Source organism: Ambystoma mexicanum, chromosome 12 (genome assembly GCF_040938575.1).
Source record: "Ambystoma mexicanum isolate Mex_15411 chromosome 12, UKY_AmexF1_1, whole genome shotgun sequence".
NCBI lineage: Eukaryota > Metazoa > Chordata > Amphibia > Caudata > Ambystomatidae > Ambystoma > Ambystoma mexicanum.
In genome coordinates this window covers 435204236-435229889 of record NC_090936.1, presented here as the reverse complement: position 1 = coordinate 435229889, position 25654 = coordinate 435204236, and the positions used below count along the sequence as shown (strand labels likewise).

The 25654-nt window shown below is 47.2% G+C and overlaps 1 protein-coding gene across 3 annotated transcripts in view; it reads left to right on the top strand.

Annotated features, from left to right (window-relative positions):
* The window catches only part of RAD52 (RAD52 homolog, DNA repair protein), a 632693-nt gene that overhangs the window by 455561 nt on the left and 151478 nt on the right, over positions 1–25654 (top strand). For all 3 annotated transcript variants that reach the window (XM_069628612.1, XM_069628610.1, XM_069628611.1), the window contains exons 8-9: positions 3835–4052; positions 8123–8286. In XM_069628612.1, coding sequence (XP_069484713.1) covers positions 3835–4052; positions 8123–8286 — 382 coding nt within the window. The remainder of the gene's footprint in view (positions 1–3834; positions 4053–8122; positions 8287–25654) is intronic.

The following is a 25654-nucleotide window of genomic DNA, read 5'->3' as shown; positions in this document are numbered from 1 at the left end:
AGGAAGAAGCTGTAACGCAGGCCAGCCAGAGCTCCAGGATATTCAGGGGTTATGTCCCCGGTCTTGGGCAGCTGTCTCCCTTATGGGGCAACAGCGTTTCCCCACCAGGTAGGCCCGGCAGTGTGCCAATCTCTCACCGGAGGGAAAAACTGTAAAGCAGACCTGCCAGAACTCCAGGACGCTTAGGGGTGAGGTCCCTGGCCTTGAGCATTTGTTTACCACGTGGGTCTACCGGCCCCAAATACAGAGGCAGACCCTCCATCCCTACTATAACGCAGCCCAACCAAAGCTCCAGTATGGTCAGGGTTGATATCCCTGGCCTTGGGTGGCTGTCTCCCATGTAGGTTGGCCGTCCCCAAGCCCAGCAGCGGTTCCAGGAATCCCTGGCAGGGTCCCTGTCCTTTCCCGGATGGAAAAGCTGTAACACAGGCCAGCCAGAAGTCCATTATGGTCAGAGGTGATGCCTCTGGTGCCTGTCTCCCATGTGGGTCAACCGTCCCCAAGTCCAGCTGCAGTTCCGCGAAGCCCCGGCAGGGACCCCATACCTCCCCGGAGGGAAAATATGTAATGCTGCTCAGCCAGAGGTGCAGCCTGGGCTTGCAGACATTCAACCCACATGGGAGACAGCCGGCCAAGGCCAGAGACATCACCCCTGACAAATCCTGGAGCGCTGGCTGGGCTGTGTTAGAGAATTTCCCTCGGGGAAGGGATGGGCACCCTGCCGGTGCTCCCTGGGACAGCCGCTGCACTTGGGGATGGTCGCCCCATATAGAAGACAGCCACCCAAGGCCAGTGACATTACCCCCCACTATCCTGGAGCTCTGGCTGGCCTGTGTTATCTCTCCGGGAAAGGTCGGGAACCCTGCTGGCAGTGCTGCTGTGACCTACATTTAGTGACTGCTTGAGGCACTGTACACTTTTGTAACCTGCACAAGTCCCCTACCCTTCAAAAGGCCTGCCTGTGCTCTTTCAAAAAATGTATGCTTGCCATTCCTCACCACATTTGTTTTCCTTATTTACACATGCTAATTACGTCTGTTTAGTCCATCAGCATAAAAATCCTGTGTACCGTGGCTCAGTTTTTGGCTTGTGGTATTGCTTGTTTTGTGAAACATTACAAAAAATGTGTGACTTCCTAACTGGAAGAGTCGGGGGGGTGGGGGGAATGTAGTGGGGTATTGCTTTTCTCAATATTCACAGAAACATTCCCTTACAGGTCCAACCATGACCAGCACATATCTTTTTTATCTGTCATATTTCCAATTTTTCCCCATACCATGGGAATTTTCCCCCATGGTTGTAGCCTGACCTTTGCAAATCACCCCTTCCTAAACTTGGAATGTTGTCCACTTTTCAGAAATGTATGCCCTTCTGTATTTCCATTCAGCATTCCTACCCTCCTCTTCCATTCCGTACATGCGTACCTCTCACAAAACTGATGGTTAACTTATAAAAATATGTTTTTTTGGTTTCCACTCAACCTGTTATTCAAAGCCTGGAAAATGGCGAATTCAGCACAACAATCCAAACCAGAGGCTTCTTTGTACATTATTTTATTGGCATTTTCTGAAGAAAACACACAAAACATGCTCCGTTTTTGGTTATTTTCCCTTACCCCCATACATCAAACTAGGATTCCTTGGTGGCGTTATGACCGCCTGAATGTGGGGAGAAAAGGGGCCGAATTTGGCCGAGATATCACATGTAACAAAAAAGTTACAAGGGATTGAATGGTGACATACCGAAATCACCAAAAAAGGGCTTGGCACTGGTGGGGAAACCCATTGGCAGTTAAGGGTTTAATGGTAAGGCTGTTTTTGATTTTTGGAAAAACACTGTGACTGGAATGGAACTGTTACAGAATGATAACTTCTAATAGTAAGGCTAGCTGATTTTCAAAAGTGCTAGAGCTACAATTACGGAGGAAGATCTGAAGTATTAGTAACATAAAACAGCTACTTCAAGCATGTTATCAAACTAATCAATTGATAGACTTCTCAGAATTGTTCATATGAGCTGTATTCCGCCTATACTTAAATATGTATGTGTTAAATAACTTGAGATTGTAGCACTCCAAATAAATATTTTGTAAATATGCGGTTGAATGATCCTAAAATAAAAGAACACATTGAGCACATGCATTTCAACAAAATGGGATACTCTTGTTATGAACAATTTCACCAGTCTGGGTATGACATACATAGCATTCAAATGGTGAATAACTCTAAGTCCATCAGAAATCAAGGTGTGCTCTTTGCCACCCACTACTCCGTCCTCTCACAACCAATGTACTGGCTAAAAGAAGTGCATGTGGATGATGGCACAGATTATACTACTTCTGCCCCACCTTCAAAAATTGTAACCACTTTTAGCACTGTCCAAAACCAGGAGGGCTTCTGTAATATCGTATACACAATTGCTCTAAAGAAAGTTCAAAACTACGCTGCCAATATGGCATAGAGCTTACAGAAAGCCAAGCAAACAACATCAGTCCACAAACTCCCCCGCCCCCTCCCACTGGATGCTTGTCTATGAGAGTATTATCTTTAGAACTTCACATACAACGCCTATTGAAATACCTATAAAGACTTTGCAAACACTGGAAACTAACTAAGAGCAGGACACTGCTCAACCTACGCAACACCAGACTACAGATGTATAGAACAAGAACACCCAGACCAGAGAGACACTTAAAGAATGGTCTTCCAACTTGCCTGCTCACATAAGCAAAATCATCCAAAGTTGGAAAAGAATCGGTAAACCACACTCATTGGGAAAGGCTTACCAGTCCAGTTCTTACCCACCTCATCCACAGTCAAATAGGTGAAAGAAAATCAATTGGCTTTTTTAATAATATATATTTTATTATCTGTATACCATATTTCTACTCAAAGGCTTTTGAAGTAGTGTTTTGCAGCGTGCAGGGCTATACGAAAAAGTGCAGAAAAAGGTTCTATGTGGTTTCTTCAAAATAAATGACCACCTGGTAATTTCCTTTGTGGTTATATACTTGTTTTCATTATTTTAATGGGGGTCCCCCATACACTCCACCATCCCTCTATTACCCATCCTTTCTTACCCCTCCAAACCCACTTTATGTACCTAAATGTGTTTTACCTGTACAAAGTAAATTACTATGTAGAAAATGACCAGGTTTATTTTGTTGAAACAGTACAAGGCAGCAAATAATCAGTATGTGTTGCAACAAAAATACATATGTTAAAATGTAAGTGTGTTTTTACTTGTTCAAAAATATCTCAGCCGCCAAAGAGGACTACTTGTTTACTCACTAAAAATCTGTTTACTGCCAAATTGCAAAGGTAGGGAGTAAAACACTCCCATCTCATAGTTGTGTCTGTAGACAGCTTCGCGGCTGCTTATTGGATGTTAGGAGAGTGCCTGGATCATCCTACCTTTCCCCTCTGCACCATAGCGCTCCAGGTTGGATGCAGCAGCCCCAGCAGTGTCCACTCCTTCATGTTTCATATTTCATATGCGAGAAATGCTCTACTAAACATGTGAACCTTTGTCGCATGTAGCCTTTGTATGCACACCAGGGTTGAAAGGTTTATGGTTGTTTAATAATAGTTACTAATAATGTATTTCTTAATGCCACCATTTCTTTTTGCAAGTACAGAGGTTATACCATATGATTTGAGAAAATTCATTAAATGCCTGTATGATATATTGCATATGAAAGCTGAAGATGTTTTATTTCCTCTGAACCATATTAATAATTTCTTTTTAAACTGCAGTTGTCTTTACAGTGATACTGTTTTTGTACAGTGAAAACTATTTGCTGGTTTAATATGCAATGTTCAAATTATTTTTTAGCCGGCCCCTGAGTTGGACTTGGCACACACAAAAAGAGTGGACTTTGAACCGACCGTTGAGAAGGCAAGGTACAGCAGCTTCCGCCAGGATCAGCATCAATCAGTTCAGCTCAAAGCAGAGTCCCGGCGCTCACGCCCATTACCATTGCAATCATCCCCAGTTAGAGGACAACCACCAGAGTCCTTTCCTAATGATGCAGAATGGGAAGGGAACTGTGGGTAAGTACCTGCACTACCTATGGAACTATGTACTTCTCCAAAGCTGTGGTCACCTTATAACCCCCCGTACCAGTCATCGTAAGTTGTATCCGGATGACTGTTTCCAGTTCCTCTCTGTTCTCTGCATTTGCTGTTGGTATCCTGACGTCTGAATTATCCAGAGATTCTTAAATGACATTGAAGCATAGTGAGATTATGGAGCAAAATAAGGACAGAGACTCCCAGCACTTGCACTCAGTCTCAATTGTTTGTAAAATGGCTGCGGGTGATTAGTATAGTGTGGGTGTATTGCCCTACACTCCACAGTTCAAAAGTACTATCACACGAGATTTATACAATCACACTGCGCCAAACAATAGATTTTTAGAATACATAATTGTGCATGATTGAGTGGTAGATCCGGTCAGCCTGACACGTGTTTCAAGAATGTCTCTTCTTCTGAGGCTGATATAAAATCAATTTATAATTATGCAATCAACATTATAGAGGTTATTTAGACACACAATTAACAACCCATTTGGGCAGCACAAAACAAAGTGTCAAGGGATGGCACAATCCGTGTCATATTGCAGTAATTGTGATACATCAACATAAATACATACCATTTAGATAAGTCAAGAAAAAACAAGAAAGAAAGGAAAAAATAGAAGATGAAAGACCAGTTAGTGTATTTCAAAATTCGTTCACTTCAATGATCATTGTTGCAGTGTCACATCATGTTCATCTTATACTAGTACTAACAAAAAACATAATTACCAATTCCAATAGTCTGATTTCTGATATTATTTCACCACATATGGAAAATAGAAAAATAAACCACTTAGTATCAATTAATTCCCAATCTTCCTTCACAGATCCATTAATACATATTACTAACTCTCACTTAGTTATTAAGGTCGTAACTTGCCACCACCAATCCACAATTGTAACAATCCACAATATCTGTAAATCAAAAAATCAAATTCACTCATAATTAGCACCCGTGCTACAGCATATCGTACTAACTTAAAGCTATATTATGCCAGAACAATTTGTATTACCTTCGACTCTTGTGCATCAGCACCAACTCATTAGTTTCTGTTTGTGTAATGCACCAATGCGCGATTCCACATATTATCCAGGCATACCAATTATGTTCAATTTTGACAATTGTTGCGGATAGCCAGAAAAAGAAAAGAGGAACAAAGACAATTCCCCTAATTACTCATTAATTCAACCATTTACTGTTAAAGTGCTCATAAAGTCTTTCCAGGGACCGTACAGAAACTACCAGCCATCTTACTCACCAGCCTTTCGGCGACTGACACTTTCGCGGGAGAGCTCAATGTCGTGTCTCCCTCCCATGTTATATTAAAGCTAGACTGTTAGCCACTGCACTATTTCCCATTGCAGCGTGTCCGCCATCTTGGGTGACTATCTATACATATCGTCTATTGACTAGACTACCATGCACCATAATTACTGCGCTTCCATTGTTAATCTACAAAAAATCACTCGCCTCATCAAATTAATTGAATTACATACACAATGCATCTGACAAATAGCGCTGAGTTATCTGAGTCAATTATAAAGGTTGTTAGGGAGAATTCTCATTCTATGGCTAATTTCCCTTACCTAGTGAGTCCCTCAGCAGCTTTGCTGGATTTCTAGAGTTTATTCTTTCCACTTGGTAAGAGTGTGAGCTTTTCCCCCCACTCTTACCTGTGTTTCGCCATGTGTATTTCATCTGTTTTTGTGATTGTGGACTCTGGAGTACACCACTTCAGTAGCCCCACTCTTTTGTGTGTTACACAGCACCTCCAGTGCAGTGACGCAGTGACTACTGTCCCCCAGAAAAGGGTAAAGTTGCCATTAACTTTACATAGTCATTTAACCACAGACCCAGTACACCCCATCTTATATGGAGTATTGGAAAGGATTAATTCTTAGCCTTTTTTATCTGTACCTCTTGGAACATTGTTTCGGTCCCTTAACATTAAGACTTGGCTGGTGGCAGTGGTATCTACCCTAATTTTCCTACCACGATTATATTACATAATGTGGTATTGTTTTAGGCTATTTTAGTAGCCTCGAACTTTAAACCCGCTAGCCCAAATACTTTTTATTTCGGCTCCGGTTGGGTTTAATCGCCATTTCTTTTTGTTAACATCCTTCTTGGGTCTTTCTTTGCGCGGAAAACCAGGTTTGTCGCCTTTTGTTCGCCGACCGTTGGCAGGCTTCTCACCAGAAGCCCTCCTTTGGTGTCTCGGTGTCTAGGTGCGCTGAATGTGAGGGTGGGGTGTAGTCACCCCCTGCACAGGGTCTCCTTGGAGACCCAAGTTGCACTTTGTGTTGATTGGCTGAAGTCGTTGTCCTGGCTGGACAACCCCCCCTGCTGACTGATTGACAGCTAGGCTGTGTGAATGGGGGATTTTGGCATAAAAGGCAGGACTCTTGAGCTAGAGGGCAGAGCCGCCCCTGGAACTGCAAGGCACCGAAGAGAAGCGGAGAAGGAGACGGCTGCTGCAACCCCGAGTCCCGGTGCAGTCCTGAGCTAACTACCCCTTCAACGACTAAGAGAAGACCCAGTCCGGAGTCTTCTTCCCTTGAACCTGGTGGGATCAACCAGCTCGTCTTTTCTTCAGTCAGAGAATCCTCTCCTGGGTCAAAATCACTGCTGTGCTGTAGTGGTCCGGATAGCCATCAGAAGAGCCCTCTCCTGATTTAAAGGAGCGCACCTTTTATTCATCGTTGTCTTTTTCGCTGCTGCTGGCCTCAACCCTGGGTAGTGCAGATCGCTCCAGACATCCTCCTTCTTGTCCCTACGACTGAAGCCACAGGAACCGTGAGTCTGCAGGAACTACCAGCAACAACTGCCGTGGCACCAGCTTTTCTCATACGGAATAAGGTACTGTGCACACTTGATCATTCTCTCCGTCTGACCAACCGGAATCGGGGTGAACCCTTTTCCTCCACGACGATTTGTTCTTTCTTCCCTCCCTCTTATAACTTTTCCTTCCATTTGACAATCTTTACGAACTCTTGGCATCTCGAATCTTGAACTGTTCAACGTGTGATCCTCTTCAACTGAGCATCTGCTCCATTGACACTGGCGCAGGCCTATTGACTTTAATCTGTATCTTTGAATAAGTCCTCGAGTCTCCTTGCCTTGAAAAAGTATTGCCTATGATTTTTATTCACTTTTCCCTTGTTTGAAATTCTTAAGTACAAAGTGCGTTTTAACTTCGTGAGCATTTTTATCCGTGGGTACGCGTTAGTATCGCAACACCGTTCTGTCAAATCCTAATGTACTTACCTTGAATTTGCTGGAACAAGTGGAATTGGTTGTGTAGTGTATTTTACGTGTGGTTTTGAATTTATAGAAGTGTTGTGTTTTATAACAGATGGTTTAAAAATAAATGTACTTATATTCTTTACCTGAACCCTTGAGTCACAGTAATTGTGGTCCTTTGTGTAATCTCTACTACTGCTCATTTATTCTTGAGAGAAGTCTGGCTGCTCCGCTACTGCTACCACTTTAACAGTGTAGTACAGGCTTGTACCAAAGGTGAACTTATATTACCACTTGTTGTCTTAATTGTGTGTAGTGGTCCCTAAGGGCACTGCACAGGATTCTGCCTAACAAAGGTCATTCTCAACAAACAAAGAGCTAGGTGTTTACTATGGAAGGGCCGCAACTGCTACTTTGTCTGCATTGTGGCTTCACTTATCTATGTGGCAAACCATGGGAGAGGTTTCTTTAGTTTCCAGACACCGTTTTCACTACGAATTCAGCCCATAGTTGCAATAGTACATAGACTAAATGACCTTATTTGGAGCATCACACCTGCTGCCCTCCCCCCCCAAATAAATCAGCTATGCATTGGGCCAGATAATTAATGGCAATTATTTTGCATTATCCTAAAATTACCATTTAATTGTAGTTGATGATTCCCTTTTTCCTAAAATAGAAACAGATGTGAATAAACGGTTGCCTTCTAAATCTGGAGTTAAAATGTTCTCATAAAACACACGATTTTCAACATAACTTACTTTTGACTTCTCATCAATTATATATTTGTACTTTGCAGTAAAGAGTTGTCTGAGTTTGGTGCTCAGAACTCAGAGCTGGATGCGACCTACATGAGAAAGATGAGACAGAAGCAATTACAACAACAGTTCAGGGAGCAGATGGAGCGAAGGCAGCAGAGCCTAGGTTCTGCAGTGACACCAGTAGCTGGTTCCAGCGGCCCAGGTATGTGATTGAATTAGGGCTCTGACCGCCGGATGAACACCCACATTTTATCAGTCCGTGGGGCTTGGTATTTGCCGAATTACTGTAAGAATAGATCTTTAGCACAAGACGCTTTTTGCTTTAGGTATGAAGATAATGCACCTATTGGGAAAGTCCCATTCTATGCGAGAAAGCAATCTCCTATATATGAACAGTACAGCCTTCGTTCATTTAGTGGTGTTTATTGGATTACTTAATTGTAATCAGCATTACACTCGAGTCCAACTCTTCCTTGTCAGAGTCCCCATTCCATGTGTGTATCCAAACTTCGAATACTGTTATTTTGCAGCCCTTCTCTTTAGTCCATTCCTTTTGGAATTCTGTCATAGAATTAGACTTTTCCTGTGCTGCTTAACACAGCAGTATTTTAAGAGAGGATGAAGCCTAACTGCACAGAAAGAGAGGGTAGAAGGGTCCTCAAGGACTGCTCGTAGGAAGAGGTTTACTCCCTATAAAAACATTTACGAGTAAATGATGAAATCACAACCACTGTTCCTTCTTCTAAGAACCTTGCGAGAGTATACAAAAGCATTGATTCTAACACCTGCCAAAGACCTTTTGGTATGGACACATACATCAGGATGGACAAGTACATTCTGGACACCCGACAAGTGGGGAGTGTATGTTGTCCTAAAGAAATAAACACACACCAAGAACCAGCACAGCAATATCCTTATTTAAGTGTATAAAACTTAAGGCAAGAAGGAAAACCTTTCCGGACATGGCTCTTGTTGAAGGAGAGGCACCAGCTCCCCCACCCGAAGAGCCAAGGTGATATCCACCATAAGAAGAGTATTGGCTGAAATAAATTTCATGACTGCCTTCTGTCCATGCTAATGAGGTGTGTGCTGCAAGTACACAATGTCAGATCAATGGACCATGAAAAAAAGAGGAGAAAAGTGATAGCATGAGTCTGAATGTCAGAGCAACGGGGAAGCAGCACACTTGAGCTGTGAAAACCCATCCTTGCCCTCCCAAAATGCCTTAATGGCAGCCCACTGTACCCTCCATATCGAACCTACCAACCTCGGAAGGAAACCGTATTGGAGAAACTTTTTATCATGCACCTGCTTACAAGTCCTACTATATGCAAGTGTTGCACAGAATCAAAGTAGTAAATCTACTACTGATGGAGTGGAACTAATAATAACACTATTGTAATGAGATCCCCAGTTCCAAATGAAGCCCTTGTCACTGGAATCAAATCATCTCCACCTTCAGGCTATCAGACAAAAGCAGTGGCCCATAGCTATAATTAGTTCAGGGGACATTGGGGTTGGGGGATACAGAAATATTATAATTCATGTTTGGGCCATTGGTAGCCTGTGAAGGAAAGGGACATTGCCATTCTACGCTTTAGAACCTGCGGGAGAGGCACCAACCAATCAGGTGTCCCTTAACGCAGGCTATGTGTGTAAAAACCTTGTATTCTGCCTGTTAAGACATATTTTCTTCATGCAGCTTTTCCTCCATTGATATCAATTGAACCCCAATGTTTTGTTTTGATTTGAATCCTGCCTAGACTTTTAGAGGTAGGTAGTCTTTTTGCTTTTTTCCCCTTGCTTCACTCATCTCTTTTGGGGGGACTGGTCAGCCCATATGGCTACCTGTGTAGGGGGAGGGGGCACATCCACTTTGCGAGAATCCTTTGTTGTTTTACTGCAGCGCACATCACCATTCTGTTAAGTGCTCCAGGATTATTATGTTTCACATTTTCTTTTAGTTATGTTACATTTTTTCATGTGTCCAAGGTGGGCTGGTAGCAGCGAATATTTTTCTACTGTTATTTTTTGCTTTTACCATGTGCAGCTTTTATGCTTTACAGCACAATACCATTTTAAGTTCCATATACTCAAAATGGCTGTGCCATGTGTTTTTCCCCCTTTCCTTTGGCCATCTTGTCCTTTTGGCCATTTTCCTGCCTTCTCATGTGTGATGATTCATGTGATCTTTTGTCACTTCTCCCCAGAGGGGAGCTATTCCCTATGAAGCTAGGGCGGTGAGGCCGCTACCCAATAGTTCCTCTAGGGGTAGTAAAAACCTTATAGGTGAGACTCCCCTCATGGGCATAAGGACTCCCGTCCCGTGAAAGACCTCTCTAAACTCTTGTTGTGAAACATACAGAAAAGTATAAAGTAAAGAACAAAGAAGGACTAGAGGTATTTGGGAGCAGTGAGAGAAGCTGGCGTATGTCCTGCAGGGCCTGGGAAATTCTAACCTGCGCTGCCCCAAACATCGAGAGATAGTCTTGAGAGAAGAAGCTGAAGGGAACTACGTAAGGGGCCGACTCAGAAGCAGGAAGAATGCAGTGGTGGCATGGCCTCTCTGAGGCGGACCCTGTGGTCCAAAAACACAGCAAGATGGGGCAAGCCGAATGGGGTCCAGGGAGCCCAAGGAGTCAAGTATTACTCTGAAGTGGTCTCCTTCATCACAATAGCGATAAGAGAACCAGAGCCAAGTATTACTCTGGAGTGATCTCCCTTGTCACATTAATGATACCCAAAGAACCAAGAGTCAGATATTCCTCAGGATTGATCTCCCTCTTCACAGTAGTGATATCCTGAGAGCCAATGGAGTAAACCCCCTGTCACAGTGGGATACCCAACACATGTGAAAGATACCAAAAGGACAAAAAACTGCCAGAGAGTAATCTCCCCAATAGTCAAGATATACATCCTAACAAAGTAACAGCAATAAGAAGGGTGAATAAAGCCTCAACTCTTTTCGCAATTCCTTGGGAGGAAGTAAAGAGTCTTCAAAAGATGTATACAATGGACAATCGAGGAAGTTGGGGTTCGGTCCCTATACACATTCCGTACAGAGGATGTCTGTTGCTGGGCAGGTGTGGCGCAAGATGTTGTCCATGATTGGGTAGACCTTGCCAGTTTGAATGGTGCAGATCCTTGCCATTGGTGACCTGAGGCAGCCCCTAGCTCAAATATGGTATAAAAGGAGTCCTGCAGCCATTCATGTGGTCATCGTTTAGAGACAAGGCCCCTACAAAGACCCAAACATTTCAGTTGAAGACGACGTATAAACTGCTTTATCTAACTTTATATCCTTTCATGTGCTTTGATTCTGGAATATTTACTTGCCTGCTAACTTTGGCAATACATGCTCGGACTTTCAAGACTGCTAACTCCCTACAACAGGTAGATACCTGGAATGTCACTCTTTCTGAGATGGTAGGTCTGCTTGCCTAGCAGAGAAGGACTTCTTAAGTGATAAGGGACGTAAAGAACATGTTTTATTTGTTTTGGTATGTGTCTTTCACTTTTTTACTGCCTACGATTTCAGTGTTTTACTATTGCTGAACTGTTTTCCTGTTTAGTTTTGTAAAGTGTGGTCGATCTCACTCTGAGATCACCAACTGTGAATTTATGTGTTTATAGATGTATTTTAGGAATAGTTACTTACCTTTGACTTTATCTGCCTAGAGTTTGTCTTGAAGGTCTAATATAGTATTGTGGACCCCAGGCAGGCAGAGCCGTGCTAGGAGTCTGCGGACACCCTGCTCACGGAAGGCTCTAACTCCTTCCCTGGTCCCAAAGAACTCTAGGTCCACACAAGTAGCAAGGTGTCACTGCGGTTTATTACAGCCAACAAACACACAGGTATAACATGTGCGGAGGGAAGTCTGTGCACATCTCAGCGAACTCTGGCTCACAGGCCAGTTTTGATACCTTGTGACATCACATTTTGCGTCACTCGCTAGGCCCATTTTCCAAAACCCATTGCCGGCTCAGGATAGGTCACTGCGTAGTCCTCCCTGTTTGGAACCTATAGAAGAATGAGGTTATTGGACCCTGCTGTGTCAGATGGTGTGCTTGGCTCATCCCCGATAGTTGCTACTCTGAAAATGTTACAGTGAGCAAGCCCTGTGGTTGGTCAGTAGCCCCCGCTATCTGCCCCTAGACCCATGGGTTCTGATTGGTCAGGCTGAGTGCCCCCCAAGCCTAGGACAAACTCTGTTCCCAGCCCACGAGACACCTGGTTGAAATACATGTATACTATGTATCAGCAAGGTGCAGCTATGTGTCAGCGCTTACAATGGTGTGTAGAAGACTAATGCCATAAGAGCGTTCCATTCCCATCGTACAAAAGTAGCTGGAGAGTATCGATTTTGTTGCAGATCGCTGTCTGGTCGTGGGACGGCTGTTCCTTCCCAGCCTCTGAGTCTTGGTCCAGTGTCAGTTCAGCCGGGTCACATCTTCGGAGACCACGCTTGCAAGCTCAATTGCTTCAAATTAATTTGTATTTGCAGGGAATATCCTGTGCTGCAGCTGGTGTCACCTAGTTCATTGTGTGGAATGTCGCTTGCATCATTGTGGCTTTGGCAGTCCCCTCGTTCCTGCCGCGGTAGTTCCGCTTGTACAGCATCTCGTGAGGCTTGAGATTTATCTGAGGTGATCATGGCCTGCTAGGTTTCCTAAGCCATAGTCTGGCTTCTAATACGTTCCTTCCATAGGGTCTATAGGTTAGTGTGTCGTGGCTGCCAGGTCCCTGGAGTGCTCCTGTCATACCATGGGGTTATTTGCATGTAAGTATCTGCAGGCATATACACAAGCGCTTCTTGCGTTGCTGCGATGAGCCTCATGGCAAAATAATAAATGTGCAGACAATACGTATATGTTTCTGTCCTCTAACTCATAAAGCTGTACGCACGTGTTCTTCATGTAATTGGGTGTGTGAGTGTCCCGAATGTGCAGATTACATGTGTGCTTCGTGTCTGACGTAGCTATGCCGTTGTGATGTCTCTAAAGACTTGAGGCATAGCTTCTTGGTGCTTTAGTAATGTCTGTCCATGTAGCTGTTTCCAGCTCTGTCTTGTGTATCGTCATCCACTCTGGGTAAGGGTCGTATTACTGCAGGGTTGTATGGCACGCAGGACGTCATAAGCATTGTTGACGTTATAAATAGCTTTTCAAAATGGAGCCGTGTGCGCGCCACGAGATATACACAGGGATCCATCCCTTCCGATTGAGAATCCACGGGTAAGTGCATCTAAGGGGGACAGTATGCTAACCTCATTACAAGCAGTCCCATATTTCAACCGATTGTAGTATCCAAACTGTACTGATCCATTTGAGGACTGTACAGTAGACTAATTGGGATACTCGTTTCAATTTGTTTTAGGTATGCATACCAACAATTCGAGTGACAATAGGATGCTATTCTAGCAAGGCACACATGCGCCAATTGGCTATAAATGACTTTGAGAATCACTAGCTGATTTGAATATCCATCACTTGTCATGTCTACAGGTAAGGATTTCGCCACTCCACTCATGCTGGTGTTATTACAACACTGTGCATATGCTCCATATTGATTTATATTTATTGGGATTCACAGATTGTAATGAACAGAGCGGTTCTTTAGAAGTACTGACAACGCTAAAGCGGCATTAAAGGAAAGCGGAATACAACTAAAACTCACCAAGAAACGCTGAGTAGAAGAAAACCCATTGAGGAAGGATAAGGTTATATGGTGGCTTTTCTAAAGACCGTAAATTAAAATTGGTCTCCCATCAACGCACAGTGATGATGCATTGGCATCCCATTCTCTTTTACATTATAGAGTTCAGCATAGAAACAGATTCAGTGAGCTGCCAATGGCATAACTTCTATATGGGGTTTTGCATGTTTACACGGGTAACGGTTAGAATTTGGCCACAATTATTGACATTTATCACAGAGCTCCACTGGAATTCTCTGCATGGGCAGTGGTGCCATTAAATCTTTTGATAACACGGATACAATATGTTCTATGAACATGTGGAATATTGTGGCACAATTAAAGCTGGCATTGCACGCTTGCTCACACCTCTATATGGGAGGAAATGTAGTGAATTCTACAATATGAAATTTCAGGAGTAGAACGTTTATGTGAAGTGAAAGTAACAATGGACTGGTACGCAACAATTCTCTAATCTCTTATTTTTACATATTTTATTCTTAATACCCCTGTATCCACTCAACATTCCTGTCATGAACTAAATGGTATGTTAATGTTATAATTTAATGTTGCAATTTATGAAAATTGTGAATTTCTACATCATATTTGTTTCAATTGGTTTCATGATTTTGATTATTATTCTTTGTATGGGGATTTTGTTGACAATCTAACAGCCTTGAAAACGACTGATGGGTCGAAACACGTGTCGGCTGTATCAATACATTAGAATTGTTGGAAACAATATTTTCATGATTTGATAAACCTTTATGTGCTAATTGTAAAAAATTGTTTGCAAGATTAATGACAAGGTCTTTGCGCCGTGTAACAACATACTTTTTTTATTCAATTTAGGGACAGGCCTAAGGGGGCAGTACCTGCTGCACAGGACCACGAAATACAAGTTTAGGGGACTAGCGCATTTCTAACTGTTACTCCCCTTATTCGAGTTTTGACACTACTTTTCATGGTAGTTATCCATCATGGGGGCAGTGGGAATTGATGTGATCGATGTGATCGATGGCCATATTGTCGTTGGTGCTTCTTCCGATTGGGGGGTCTTTCAGGACGCAAGGCATAGTCAGATTTTCCCTCTTCAGTACTTCTGTCAAACTTGATTTGTTAGTGTTTGTGGCTTGCTGTACTATTAAATCACCCCCATACATTCTGAAGCCTTGCCTTACTGCCCAGCTACACTACCATAACCTACCTTGATAGATTGGCTAGACCCAAGTGTCGATTACTTTGCTCATCAATTAGAGGGCTCTCAAAAGCCCCCAGCCCCTCACAGGGCTGTTTCTGAAATTCCATCTCAACACTATTTGTTTTCCTCCCCTGCCTTCCCCCACACCATGGATCTTTGTGTCAACTAATCACTTCACTCGCATACCCGGCCCCCAATTATCTGTATAAAGACCATCTACTCCATCTCCGGTCAGTCTCCCTTTGGCAAACTGTGAGAAACCTAAAGATGTCTCCCTGGCCAGTCCCCAGGGATCTGTCATCCAGGTGGCCAGGACACAGCATTTGCTATTGGATCCAATTCCTGGGGGTGGACCAGTGTGGGGGGAATCACCTGGATAGGGGGTCCTCTGGGAGGGAAAGAGTGACGCTGATGGGTGAGACACAGTAACCCCCTTCTTCTAATACCTTTTCCACATCCTGCTATATGGGAAGCTCAGAAACTCTACCCCCCCTTTTGTTTATTTGTTTATTTAATATGGCGCGCAAAACCCAGAGGTAACGGGGCGCAACAGAGAACAGGAAGAAAAGATTACATAAAAACTTAGTTACAGAGTAAGGAGCAATTGAGTAGAAAGCAGAACATTACATTACGTGCAATCAGTTGAGGGCATATATACAAATATACATACAGTATTTACATTTCCGCAGGTCAGTTTATGTACATATATACAGTTAGGGTGGCTAGGGTCTGTTAATGTGCAGGGCATTGTTCAGTCATGGGGATCGTTGGAACGTAACCAGGTGATAGTGTTTCGCCTAAAGCTGTAGTAGGATTGGTCAGTTCTGATGTTGAGTGGGAGGGCATTGCAGTGTTGGGCTGCCATGACAAGGCAGGTACTGCCGCCTGTTTTCTTTTGTCTGAATTTGGGTACCTGTAGGCATTAAGAGGTGGTCATCCTGGTGGGTCGGGTGGAGGTTATTTTTACTATTCTGGTTGTGAGGTATGGGGGGGGCTGCATTGTTGAAGCATTTGAAGGTGAGTGATGCTGTTTTAAGTGAGATGCGGTCGCAGATTTTGAGCCATTTGTGGTGTTCTCTTCTCTTGTTGGATATGTGTTCCTTGTGTGGTAAGTTAAGGGCTGTTCTGAGTGCGTTGTTTTGCAGGGTTTGAAGTTTGTTATGCATTTGTTGGCTCCTAGGTACATGACATTGCAATAGTCGAGTCTGGACAGTTTTAGGGCATTGGCGATGGTGATGCAGCTAGCTTGGGAGAGGAATGCTCTACTTGCCCTGATACGCTTGCATGTGTAAGCAGTAGAGGATGCTAGTGAGTTAACTTGTTTTTTTAGTGAAAGGGCTGAGTCACTGTGATAGTGTTGCCATCAATGTTAAATGCCTTGTAGTCGGAAGTGAGTTTTTTTAGGTTGGCTTTGGAGCCGAGGAGCAGGATTTCGGTTTTCTCATCATTCAGGCATAGGCTGTGTGTGGCCATCCATGCCTGAATGATGAGGTATATTTTGTTTACCAAGGCAGTATCTGAGTCGAAGTTGCCCGAAAGGGGTATGAGGATCTGGGTGTCATCTGCATAATTAGTGTATGAGACACCCAGTCTGTCCAACTTGTCAAATAGGGGCTTGGTAAAGATGTTGTAGAGGGTAGGGGAGACGCAGGAGCCCTGGGGAACACCGCAAGTTATTTTGATGGGGTCTGCTGAGGCTAATGAGGAGAAGACTCTCATAGTTCGATTGTCCAGGAAAGATTGGATCCAGGCTATGGCCTCTTTTGAGAAGTGGGCAGCCGAGGCCAGGTGTTCGCACAGGATTGTGTGATCTACCAGGTCGAAAGCCGCCGACAGATCGAGGAGGAGAAGCATGGCGGTGTTTCCTTTGTCGTTAATCTCATTAATCTGGGTTTTAAGGTCGATTAAGGCAGACTCTGTGCCGTGCTGCGGTCTGAATCCATATTGGCGGGCACCTAGGAGTTTGTGAGTTTCTAGATTGCTGGATTTGTAAGTATGCTACTCTATCTATTATCTTTAGCAGGAATGGCACCGTGGTGATGGGGCCTGTAGTTAGTGGGGATAGCGGGCTCTAGGGTTTGCTTCTTGAGGAGCGGCAGAACCCAGGATTCTTTGAGATTGCTTGGTATGGTGTTGGAGGAGAAGGATGAGTTGATCATTTTGGTTATAAAGGGAGCTAAGTCCCTAGCAGCATCCTTTATTATCTGGGGTGGGCAGTTGTCGCCTTTGCAGTTGGAAGGTTTGAGTGAAGCGATAACCCTTTCTGTTTCTGGAATGGAGAATTTGGCAAATCTGAAGATTCGGGCCTGGTGGGTTAGCTATTTTGGCATGATTACTAGGAGGTGAATCGTTGGTGGTTAGGGAGTCTTTATTTTGTGCGATTTTGGTTTGGAGAGGTTTAATTTTGTTATTTAGAGCATTTTGGACACTGGTGCACCATTGTTTGTCTTTAGTTATGTTATCTGGGGGGGTATGGGAGATTCAAGTTCCCTTAGGATAGCTAATAGTTCCCTGGTATTGGAGCTGGAGTTTTGAATTCTCCAGCATGGGGTCTGGCATGGATTCACATGCTCATGAATATTCCCCGTCGTCAGGCCGGGAATCCTCGGTATAGAAAAAAATCAGTATCAGTTTTGTTTCTGATCTGTCTTTCTTAGTAGTAACCAATCACTGGTCGCTGGGTCATACTGCCCCCAGCCAATGACTCCCCTCTCCCTAAGCCCCACCTCTGGCAGCCATCCTCAGATTTTTACCGCACATTCAAGTGTTGGGAGTCCTCGTGCTTTAGCTGTCGAGCTTTTGCTGCGTTTTCACGCTTTTTCAGGAGTTTTTTCTCATTTTTCGGTTAAATAGAGCCTCAAGCTCCACCGTTTCTATATCCGATCAACGGGGATCCGTTTCGGAGTTTTCTACGCCCCTCAGTGGTGAAGTTTTCATCGAGTTACACTTGTGGAGGATTCCAGAAGTTCTGAGGCCTACCCCGGACATGGCCCAGGAGAAAGGAAGCTCTACGCCCGGGAAGCTGTTTAGGACCTGCCCTGGATGCCAGCTTCAGAATGTTTTCAATGAGGACGAGCATTCGTTATGCCTCTACTGTCTCCATGAGGACAAGACGCACACGGAGAAGGACTGTGCGTTTTGTGGCAACATGTCGGAGCGGACCATGAAGGATCACCACCTCCGTCTCGCCAACTGGCTGGAAGGGAAGAGCCCGTCAGGCGAGAAGAAGAAAAAGAAGTCGGTCTTCTAAGTCCTGTGAGGGCACCCCGGTGACGGGGGCCCAACAAAAGGCTAAGCACCACGGGCACCGGGAGCGCCGAACGGTTGGGCTCCTTGGCTGCCAGGCAGGGCGCATCCTCCCCGGCGCCATCAACCACGAGCCAACGCTCTGGCTCGGGTAAGAGGAAGTCCGAGAACCCGGCGAAGCTTCTGGAGAGGACCCGGTCGATCTCGAAGATTCCGGCAGAGGGGGAGCGAGGCTCGGACCCTTCCCCCAAGGTGAAGGCCCCAGGCGCCCAGAAGGTGACGATGGCCTTAATTCACCCTGCTAAGACCTCGATTGAGGATGTTGCCGCGGCCCTGGCTCAGCCTGTGGAGGCTACACCAGTGGAGGCGCCCTCAGGACCCAGAGTCTCCCTGTCACCACAGAGGGAGTCGTCTTTCAGGCCCATTGAGAAGACCCCCACAATGTCCTCGTTGGAAAAGGTGGGGGAGGGCTGGTGGCCATCGTGGATACGGACACGACCTCTGAAGAGCTCATCGAAGTCGTGGAAGAGGCCCAGCCCATCGGGAGGGATCCCGACGAGGGCGACAACGAGAGAGACGGTGTCGCCGACAAGGCTCCTCAAGAGCCCTCGCGCCCGTCGTTTCCGACGCCGCAGGACACTTCGGCAGCCATTTTGTCAGTGATTCAGTCCTTATGCTCGGAGATAAGGACAAGGTTGCCCCTTCCCCCGATGGAGGTACCTGAGCCAGACCCGACGGGGGAACCGGAGCCAGGACCTTCGGAAAGTCCACCGCATAAGAGGAGGAGGACGCATCCTACGCCACCTCTCCCACCTCTGCGGCCTGCTCTATCTTCCCCCCGGTCTACTACCCACGGGGATGGTACAGGCACGGACATGGCTACGACAGGTACAGATGACGACGGAGGCAACGACGGGACGTGTCCCCCATCGCCCCCTGCTCGGGCGTCCCCGCCCAACGAGATTGGATCCTTTCATGCCATGATTTCCAGGGCATCCAAGCTTTTCCAGCTCTGCCCAGAAGAGAAGAAGAAAGAAGGGTCCTTTACCAACGGCGCGAGGCTAAAAGGAAGATGGTCCTCGCTGTACCGCTTCTTGATGACATCTGGGATGAGGGGCTCGCCCTGCTCAAGAACCCTGCCACGGCGTCGGCAAAGAGGGACCGGTACGAGAAGAAGTAACGGGTCCCCGACGCTGCCCCCTTGTGCCTTCGGGCACAACCTACCCCGGATTCGGTCGTCTCGGTGGCGGCAAAGAAGAAAGCTGGGGGGGCATCGGCCTCGACATCAACTTCCCCGCCGGACGGCGAGAGCAGGAAGTTGGACACGATGGGATGACGGATCATCTCATCCGCAGCGACGACTATCAAGACGGCCAACCCCCTGGCTATTGTAGCCCGCTACGACAAGGAGTTGTGGTTCAAAATCGCCCTTCTGTTAGACTTCCTTCCGGACGCCAAAAGGGCAGAGGCCCTTGAAATCCTACAGGAGGGTGAGATTGCTTCGGACCACGCCATCACGGTGGCAACGGACATCGCCGACACCGGTTTCCGTCAGTTGGGCAACGGCGTTTGCTTGAGACGACGAGGATGGCTTAAGGCCACGGATTTCCGCCAGGACGTACAAGCCAAGGTTTTGGACATGCCCTTCGAAGGGAACAACCTGTTTGGGAAGGCGGTTGATGAGTCCCTTCAGGGAATCAGACAGACACAGAGACTGCCCGGGCACTGGGAGTGCTCCAACAACGACGGCCGTCCTTTCGGAGCTCCGGAGGCAGACAAGGTGCCTCCAAGGGATCCGGCAGTGGCTCCTCCACGTACCGCCAAGCGGCAAGATCTTCTTCCCAGGAAGCCTACAGGGGACGCAGCAAGCCAGGTGGTGCCCATTGTCGTCGACAGGGAGGTCAAGGAGGCAAGGCGGCCTCCAAACAAGATTGAACCGACCGTGGGGTCGGGCCCCCGCCGAAGCACCCCAGTGGGAGGCTGGCTGGCGAGGTTCGTCAGCGTGTGGGAGTCCATCTCCACCGACCGTTGGTTGCTGGACGACCTGGCCCAAGGGCACGCCCTCGAGTTTCAGAAGAAGTGCCCTCGCGTTCCACCCGTGGCCAGGAAGGAAAATCACGTCCCTCAACTACTGTTGGAAGTAAGGGCGATGCTCAAGAAGGGTGCCATCGAGCTCGTCCCAGAGAGGCTTCGGGGCTCCGGAGTTTACTCAAGGTACTTCCTCGTAAAAAAGAAAAGAGGATGGCGCCCCATCCTGGACCTACGACGACTGAGCAAGTACATCAAGGCGCAGAAGTTCCGTATGGTCACCCTCCAGCACGTGCTGGGACAGCTGGAGGAGGGTGATATCCTGTCGTCGTTGGACTTGGAGGATGCGTACTTCGACATCCCCATTCTAAAAAGACACCAAAAGTTCCTCAGGTTTGTGGTCCAAGGGCAGCACTACCAGTTCAAGGCCCTCCCATTCGGATTGAAGTCGGTACCCACGGTGTTCACCAAATCCTCGCACTGGTGGCGGCGTGGCTGCGCCTACAGGGGATCCACGTCTACCCCTACCTGGACGACTGGCTCATCCGGGCAAGGACGAGGGAGCTCGCCGTGGAGCACACTGCGAAGACCGTCCAGCTGCTCACGGACCTGGGATTCTCCATCAAATTTCCAAAATCCCACCTGGTTCTGTCGCAAGTCGCCCTGTTTCTGGGAGCCAAGCTCAACACAGTGGCGCGGCTGGCCTCACCGTTGGAGGAAAGGACCACGACCATTCTGGGCAAGGTGCAGCGTCTGCTGGCCACGGACATGGCCAGGGTAATATCTATCAAGTCCCTCCTCGGGATGATGTCCTCCTGCATTTATCTGGTGCGCCCTTGCAGGCTTCGGATGCGCCCCTTACAAGAGTTCCTCGACGCCCGCTGGGTCCAGTCGACGGGCAGCTTCGAGGACAGGATCCCTCTCAACGAGACGTTCCGTCGGGCGATCCGGTGGTGGGTTACCCGCTCCCATCTGTCGGCGGGCACGGGCTTTCAGATCCCAGCTCACCAGGTGACGGTGACGATGGACGCCTCCCTGGAAGGTTGGGGAGCATACTCTGGAGATCTTCACGCGAGAGGCCTTTGGCTCCCGGAGGAGAAGTCACTCCACATCAACATTTTGGAGCTCCGCGCAGTGTTCTGGGCCCTCAGGTCCTTTCTGCCGTCCCTCAAGGGCAAGGTGATGAGGATCTTCACCGACAACACCACCACAATGTTCTACATCCGGAAGCAGGGCGGAACCAGGTCCCCGGCCCTATCCAAGGAAGCCCAGGATCTGTGGCATTGGGCCGTCGCCCAACAGATGTTTCTGGTGCCTCTTCATCTGGCAGGAATAAAAAACACGATCGCCGACTCACTCAGCAGGGAGCTGCGCTCGTGCCACGAGTGGGAACTATGCCAGGATCAAGTAGATCGACTCTTCCGACGATGGGGCGAACCCCAAATCGAACTCTTCGCGACGGCGACGAATTCCAAGTGCCGGAGGGTCGCCAGCAGGTTCCCCCAGCCGAGGAGCATGGGCGATGCTTTCTCGTTCCCCTGGGACGGCCTATTTCTTTATGCATTCCCTCCGCTGCCGTTGCTGCTCCGGCTCATCAACCAGCTCAAGAAGTCCCGGTGCAGGATGATCCTCGTCGCACCTGCGTGTCCGAGACAGATCTGGTTCCCAGACCTTCTGGACTTGTCAACGTCCACACCAGTCAAGCTGCTGACGGACGCAGACCACCTCTCCAGAGAAGGAGGCGCCTTTCTTCACACAACCCGGAGTCGCTGAACTTGCAGGCCTGGCTCCTGCAGCACTAGAGTTTGGAGGGTACGACATCCCGGCCGACTGCAGAGAGGTTCTTGCGAAGGCCAGGGCGTCCTCAACTCTCAAGTGCGACGGACATAAATGGAAGAGGTTCTCGGTCTGGTGCCGTGCACAGAAGATTAACCCTCTGCGGATTACGGCCCCTCAAGTACTGCCGTACCTACTGTTGGGCAGAAACCTGTGCAGTTCCCTTTGGGAACACTGCAAAAGATTTAGGACTACAGGTGTTAGCAGTAAACCCACTGGTAGCAGTCTGTACCACCCAGATTTGCCTGGTAGCTGTGGCTGAGCAGTCAGACTTCCCTCAAGAAGAGTTAGGCAGTATGCAAAGTATACACAATAGGCACTCAGATACAACAATACAAGCAAACACTGACCAGAGCTTTGGTATCAAAGTATATAATTATTTATTTAAAACACACTGTTTGAAACACTTCAGCACTCTTATGGTAAAGCACTCTAAACACAATTACTATTATAATATATACAACCCTAGTTCCTTATCAGAGAAGTCTTAGTTAACACCACTTATTTCCATACAGAGGTGAGCGCTTAACTATAGATGGCACTCCAATATGTTTATGAAGAAGGGAGGGAAAAAGACAGAATATGGGAAGGTACACCACTCTAAGGCTTAAGAACACTATTAGCAAGGCAGTAGAGCAAAAGTCACTTGTGAGCCAAAGTCCATAGGCTGGGCTCACTCTTAGGGAGAGCAGAGCACAAATGCGCCCAAGATCACACAGTTACACTAGGCTTAGAAAGTCTTGCAGAGAGTTTGAAAAGAGTTTAGAGAGTCTCAGAAAAGTTTAGCCAGGGCGTCCCATGCTAACCCAGGTTCGAAAGCCGGGGGCTAAATCTACCCCGTACAGTCGGTGGCAAGGGAAGCTGGGCGGGACACGGTACCTTAAGTGGGAAGGATCCTCCAGCGGTGGCAGTTGTTCCTGGCAGCGGGTGCAAGTCTCGTCGTCGTCCAGGGGAAGAGAAGATCTCGACTTGGAGGAAAGATGAAGGTCGGTGCACTGCCAGGGAAGAAACCAGCCGCAGAGTTTTCCGGTTAAAGGTATTACCCTTTAATTTGCGGTCGTGGTAAAACGTGATATCCCGGTTGCCGGGGTGCTTGGCACAGGCAAGGAGGCCACGAGATACGTCGGGAAGGCGAAAAGACAGTGAAACTGGTTATCCCCACCACTCAAAGGAAGAAGACTCTCCAGCGGGAGATCTCCTCTGTCGTTGGGAAAAGTGGTGAGACGGTCCAGCAGGGCTCCACCAGTGGTGTCGTCGTGGCAGGTCGGCTCAGCTTCTCCCTCGTCGGATTCTTAGGTCCTGTGGCGACTTCTGAAGTTCCAGTCCCCAAAGCCCTGCTTTTATGCAGAAAACCCCCATTCACTCAGCCTAGCTGTCACTCAAACATGCTAAGTGGTGAGCCAGCCGGCTCACCACTTGGGCCAATCAGGACGGAGTGCGACTTGAGTTGCCTAGGCAACTCAGTCCAGGCTGCCTAAATCCCCCTCCACCCCTCCTAAGTACCCCAGACAGAGTGGCACCACTTTGGAGGGTTTCTGTGGAGAAGCCCGCCAAAAAAGTGGAGCAAAGGGCTCGACTTGTGTTGGAGTCACAGAAGAGAACACAAATGCCATTTTAGAACTGAGTTTTGGCAAAAAATACCAACCGGAGAATTAATATTAATTAAATAAACCGGCGGTATGTTTGAGGCTATCGTAATTAAATAAATAAAGATAGTAGCCTCGAACAATGGGAAAATCCCATAGAGAAATATTGGCGGTTGAATATAAAAAGTAGTATCCACTGCCACCAGCCAAAACTAGATCAGGGGGGACGGAGACGTGCCCCCTCGACTAACAGACCCCGGGGCAATTGATGGTTTGTACTGGTTCTGTTCAGAATTTAAGACTAGTAAAGTCAATGGTGACTTTACAGCCCCTGGGAGACAGTAGTCAGTCCCAGGGTATGGAGTCTATACTGGGGAGTCACTATGACACGCCTGTGTTACTGCACTGAGGTTGCTGTGTAACACACATCACAAAAACACATGAAGCCCTATGGAGTAAAAGACCCCATTGCCCATTAAACACATCTAGAGTCAAAGAAACGCACTCAAATCATGCCCAAGAGTGAGGGTAAAAGAGTCTCACTCTTGGCAGGAGAAAAAAATAAACCCCAAAAATCCAGCAAAGCTGCTGGGGGACTCACTAGGTTAGGAAATTCAGCCTAAACAAAGAATTCTCCCTAACACCTACTGTCGCTGGCCAAAGCTGGACTGGCTCACGCCTCCATCAAAATACATCTGGCTGCAATCTCCCGATATACCAGGACTAAGGGACGGGCGTCCTTGTGGTTTCATCGCCTGGTGAAAGAATTCATGAAGGGACTATTCCGATCATTTCCGCCGGTGAAGGCACCTCCCCCGGCGTGGGAGCTTAATGTGGTGCTGACCAGGCTCATGGGGGCCCCATTCGAGCCTATGCATTCGGCGCCTCTGAAGTTCCTGTCATGGAAGACAGCTTTCCTCGTGGCCATCACCTCCGCACGAGTGGGAGAGATCCAGGCCCTATCTTGCAGGCCCCCATACTTGACTTTTCATGACACGAGGGTGGTGCTGAGGACGCACCCATCCTTTATGCCGGCCGAGAGGACTTTGCACTCGCTGGATGTAGCTAGACCGCTGAAGTTCTACGTGGACCGCACGAAGAGTTTTCGGAAGACGTCACAGCTGTTTGTGAACTTTGGGACTGGGAATCAAGGGAATCAAGGGAAGGCTCTCTCGAAGACTTCCATTTCCAGATGGCTCTCTGGCTGCATCATGCACTGCATCATGCACTGTCACCGGTTGGCGAACCAACCGCTGTCTGGCCGTCCGAGAGCCCATTCGACCAGAGCGATCGCTGCTACCACAGCGTTCCTATCTGGTGTGCCCCTGCTAGACATCTGCAGGGCTGTGACGTGGAGGTCGATGCACACCTTCACAAGATTCTACTGCGTCAATCGGGACTCCAGGGAGGAATCCAGGGTCGGCCAAGCAGTGCTGTGCAACCTGTTCGCCTAAGGTGAGCCTGGTGAGGAGTTAAGAGATGCTTAATGTTGAGTTGTTGTATTGCTTAATGTTGAGCCTGTTGCCACCTCCCGTGGTTGTGCATGTGTGTCCTTCTATGTATTCTCTTATTCATGAGCATGTGAATCCATGCCAGATCCCATGCTGGAGAAGGAACAAGTTACTTACCTGTAACTGTTGTTCTCCAGCATGGGTCTGGCATGGATTCACATGCAAACCCTCCCTCCTACCCCTCTGCAGCTCTTCACTTGGTCACACTGCCACTTTACGTGCTACCAAATCTGAGGATGGCTGCCAGAGGCGGGTCTTAGGGAGAGGGCAGTCATTGGCTGGGGGCAGTATGACCCAGAGACCAGTGATTGGTTACTACTAAGAAAGAAAGATCAGAAACTAAACTGATACTGATTTTTTTCTATACCGAAGATTCCCGGCCTGACGACGAGGAATATTCATGAGCATGTGAATCCATGCCAGACCCATGCTGGAGAACAACAGTTACAGGTAAGTAACGTGTTCCT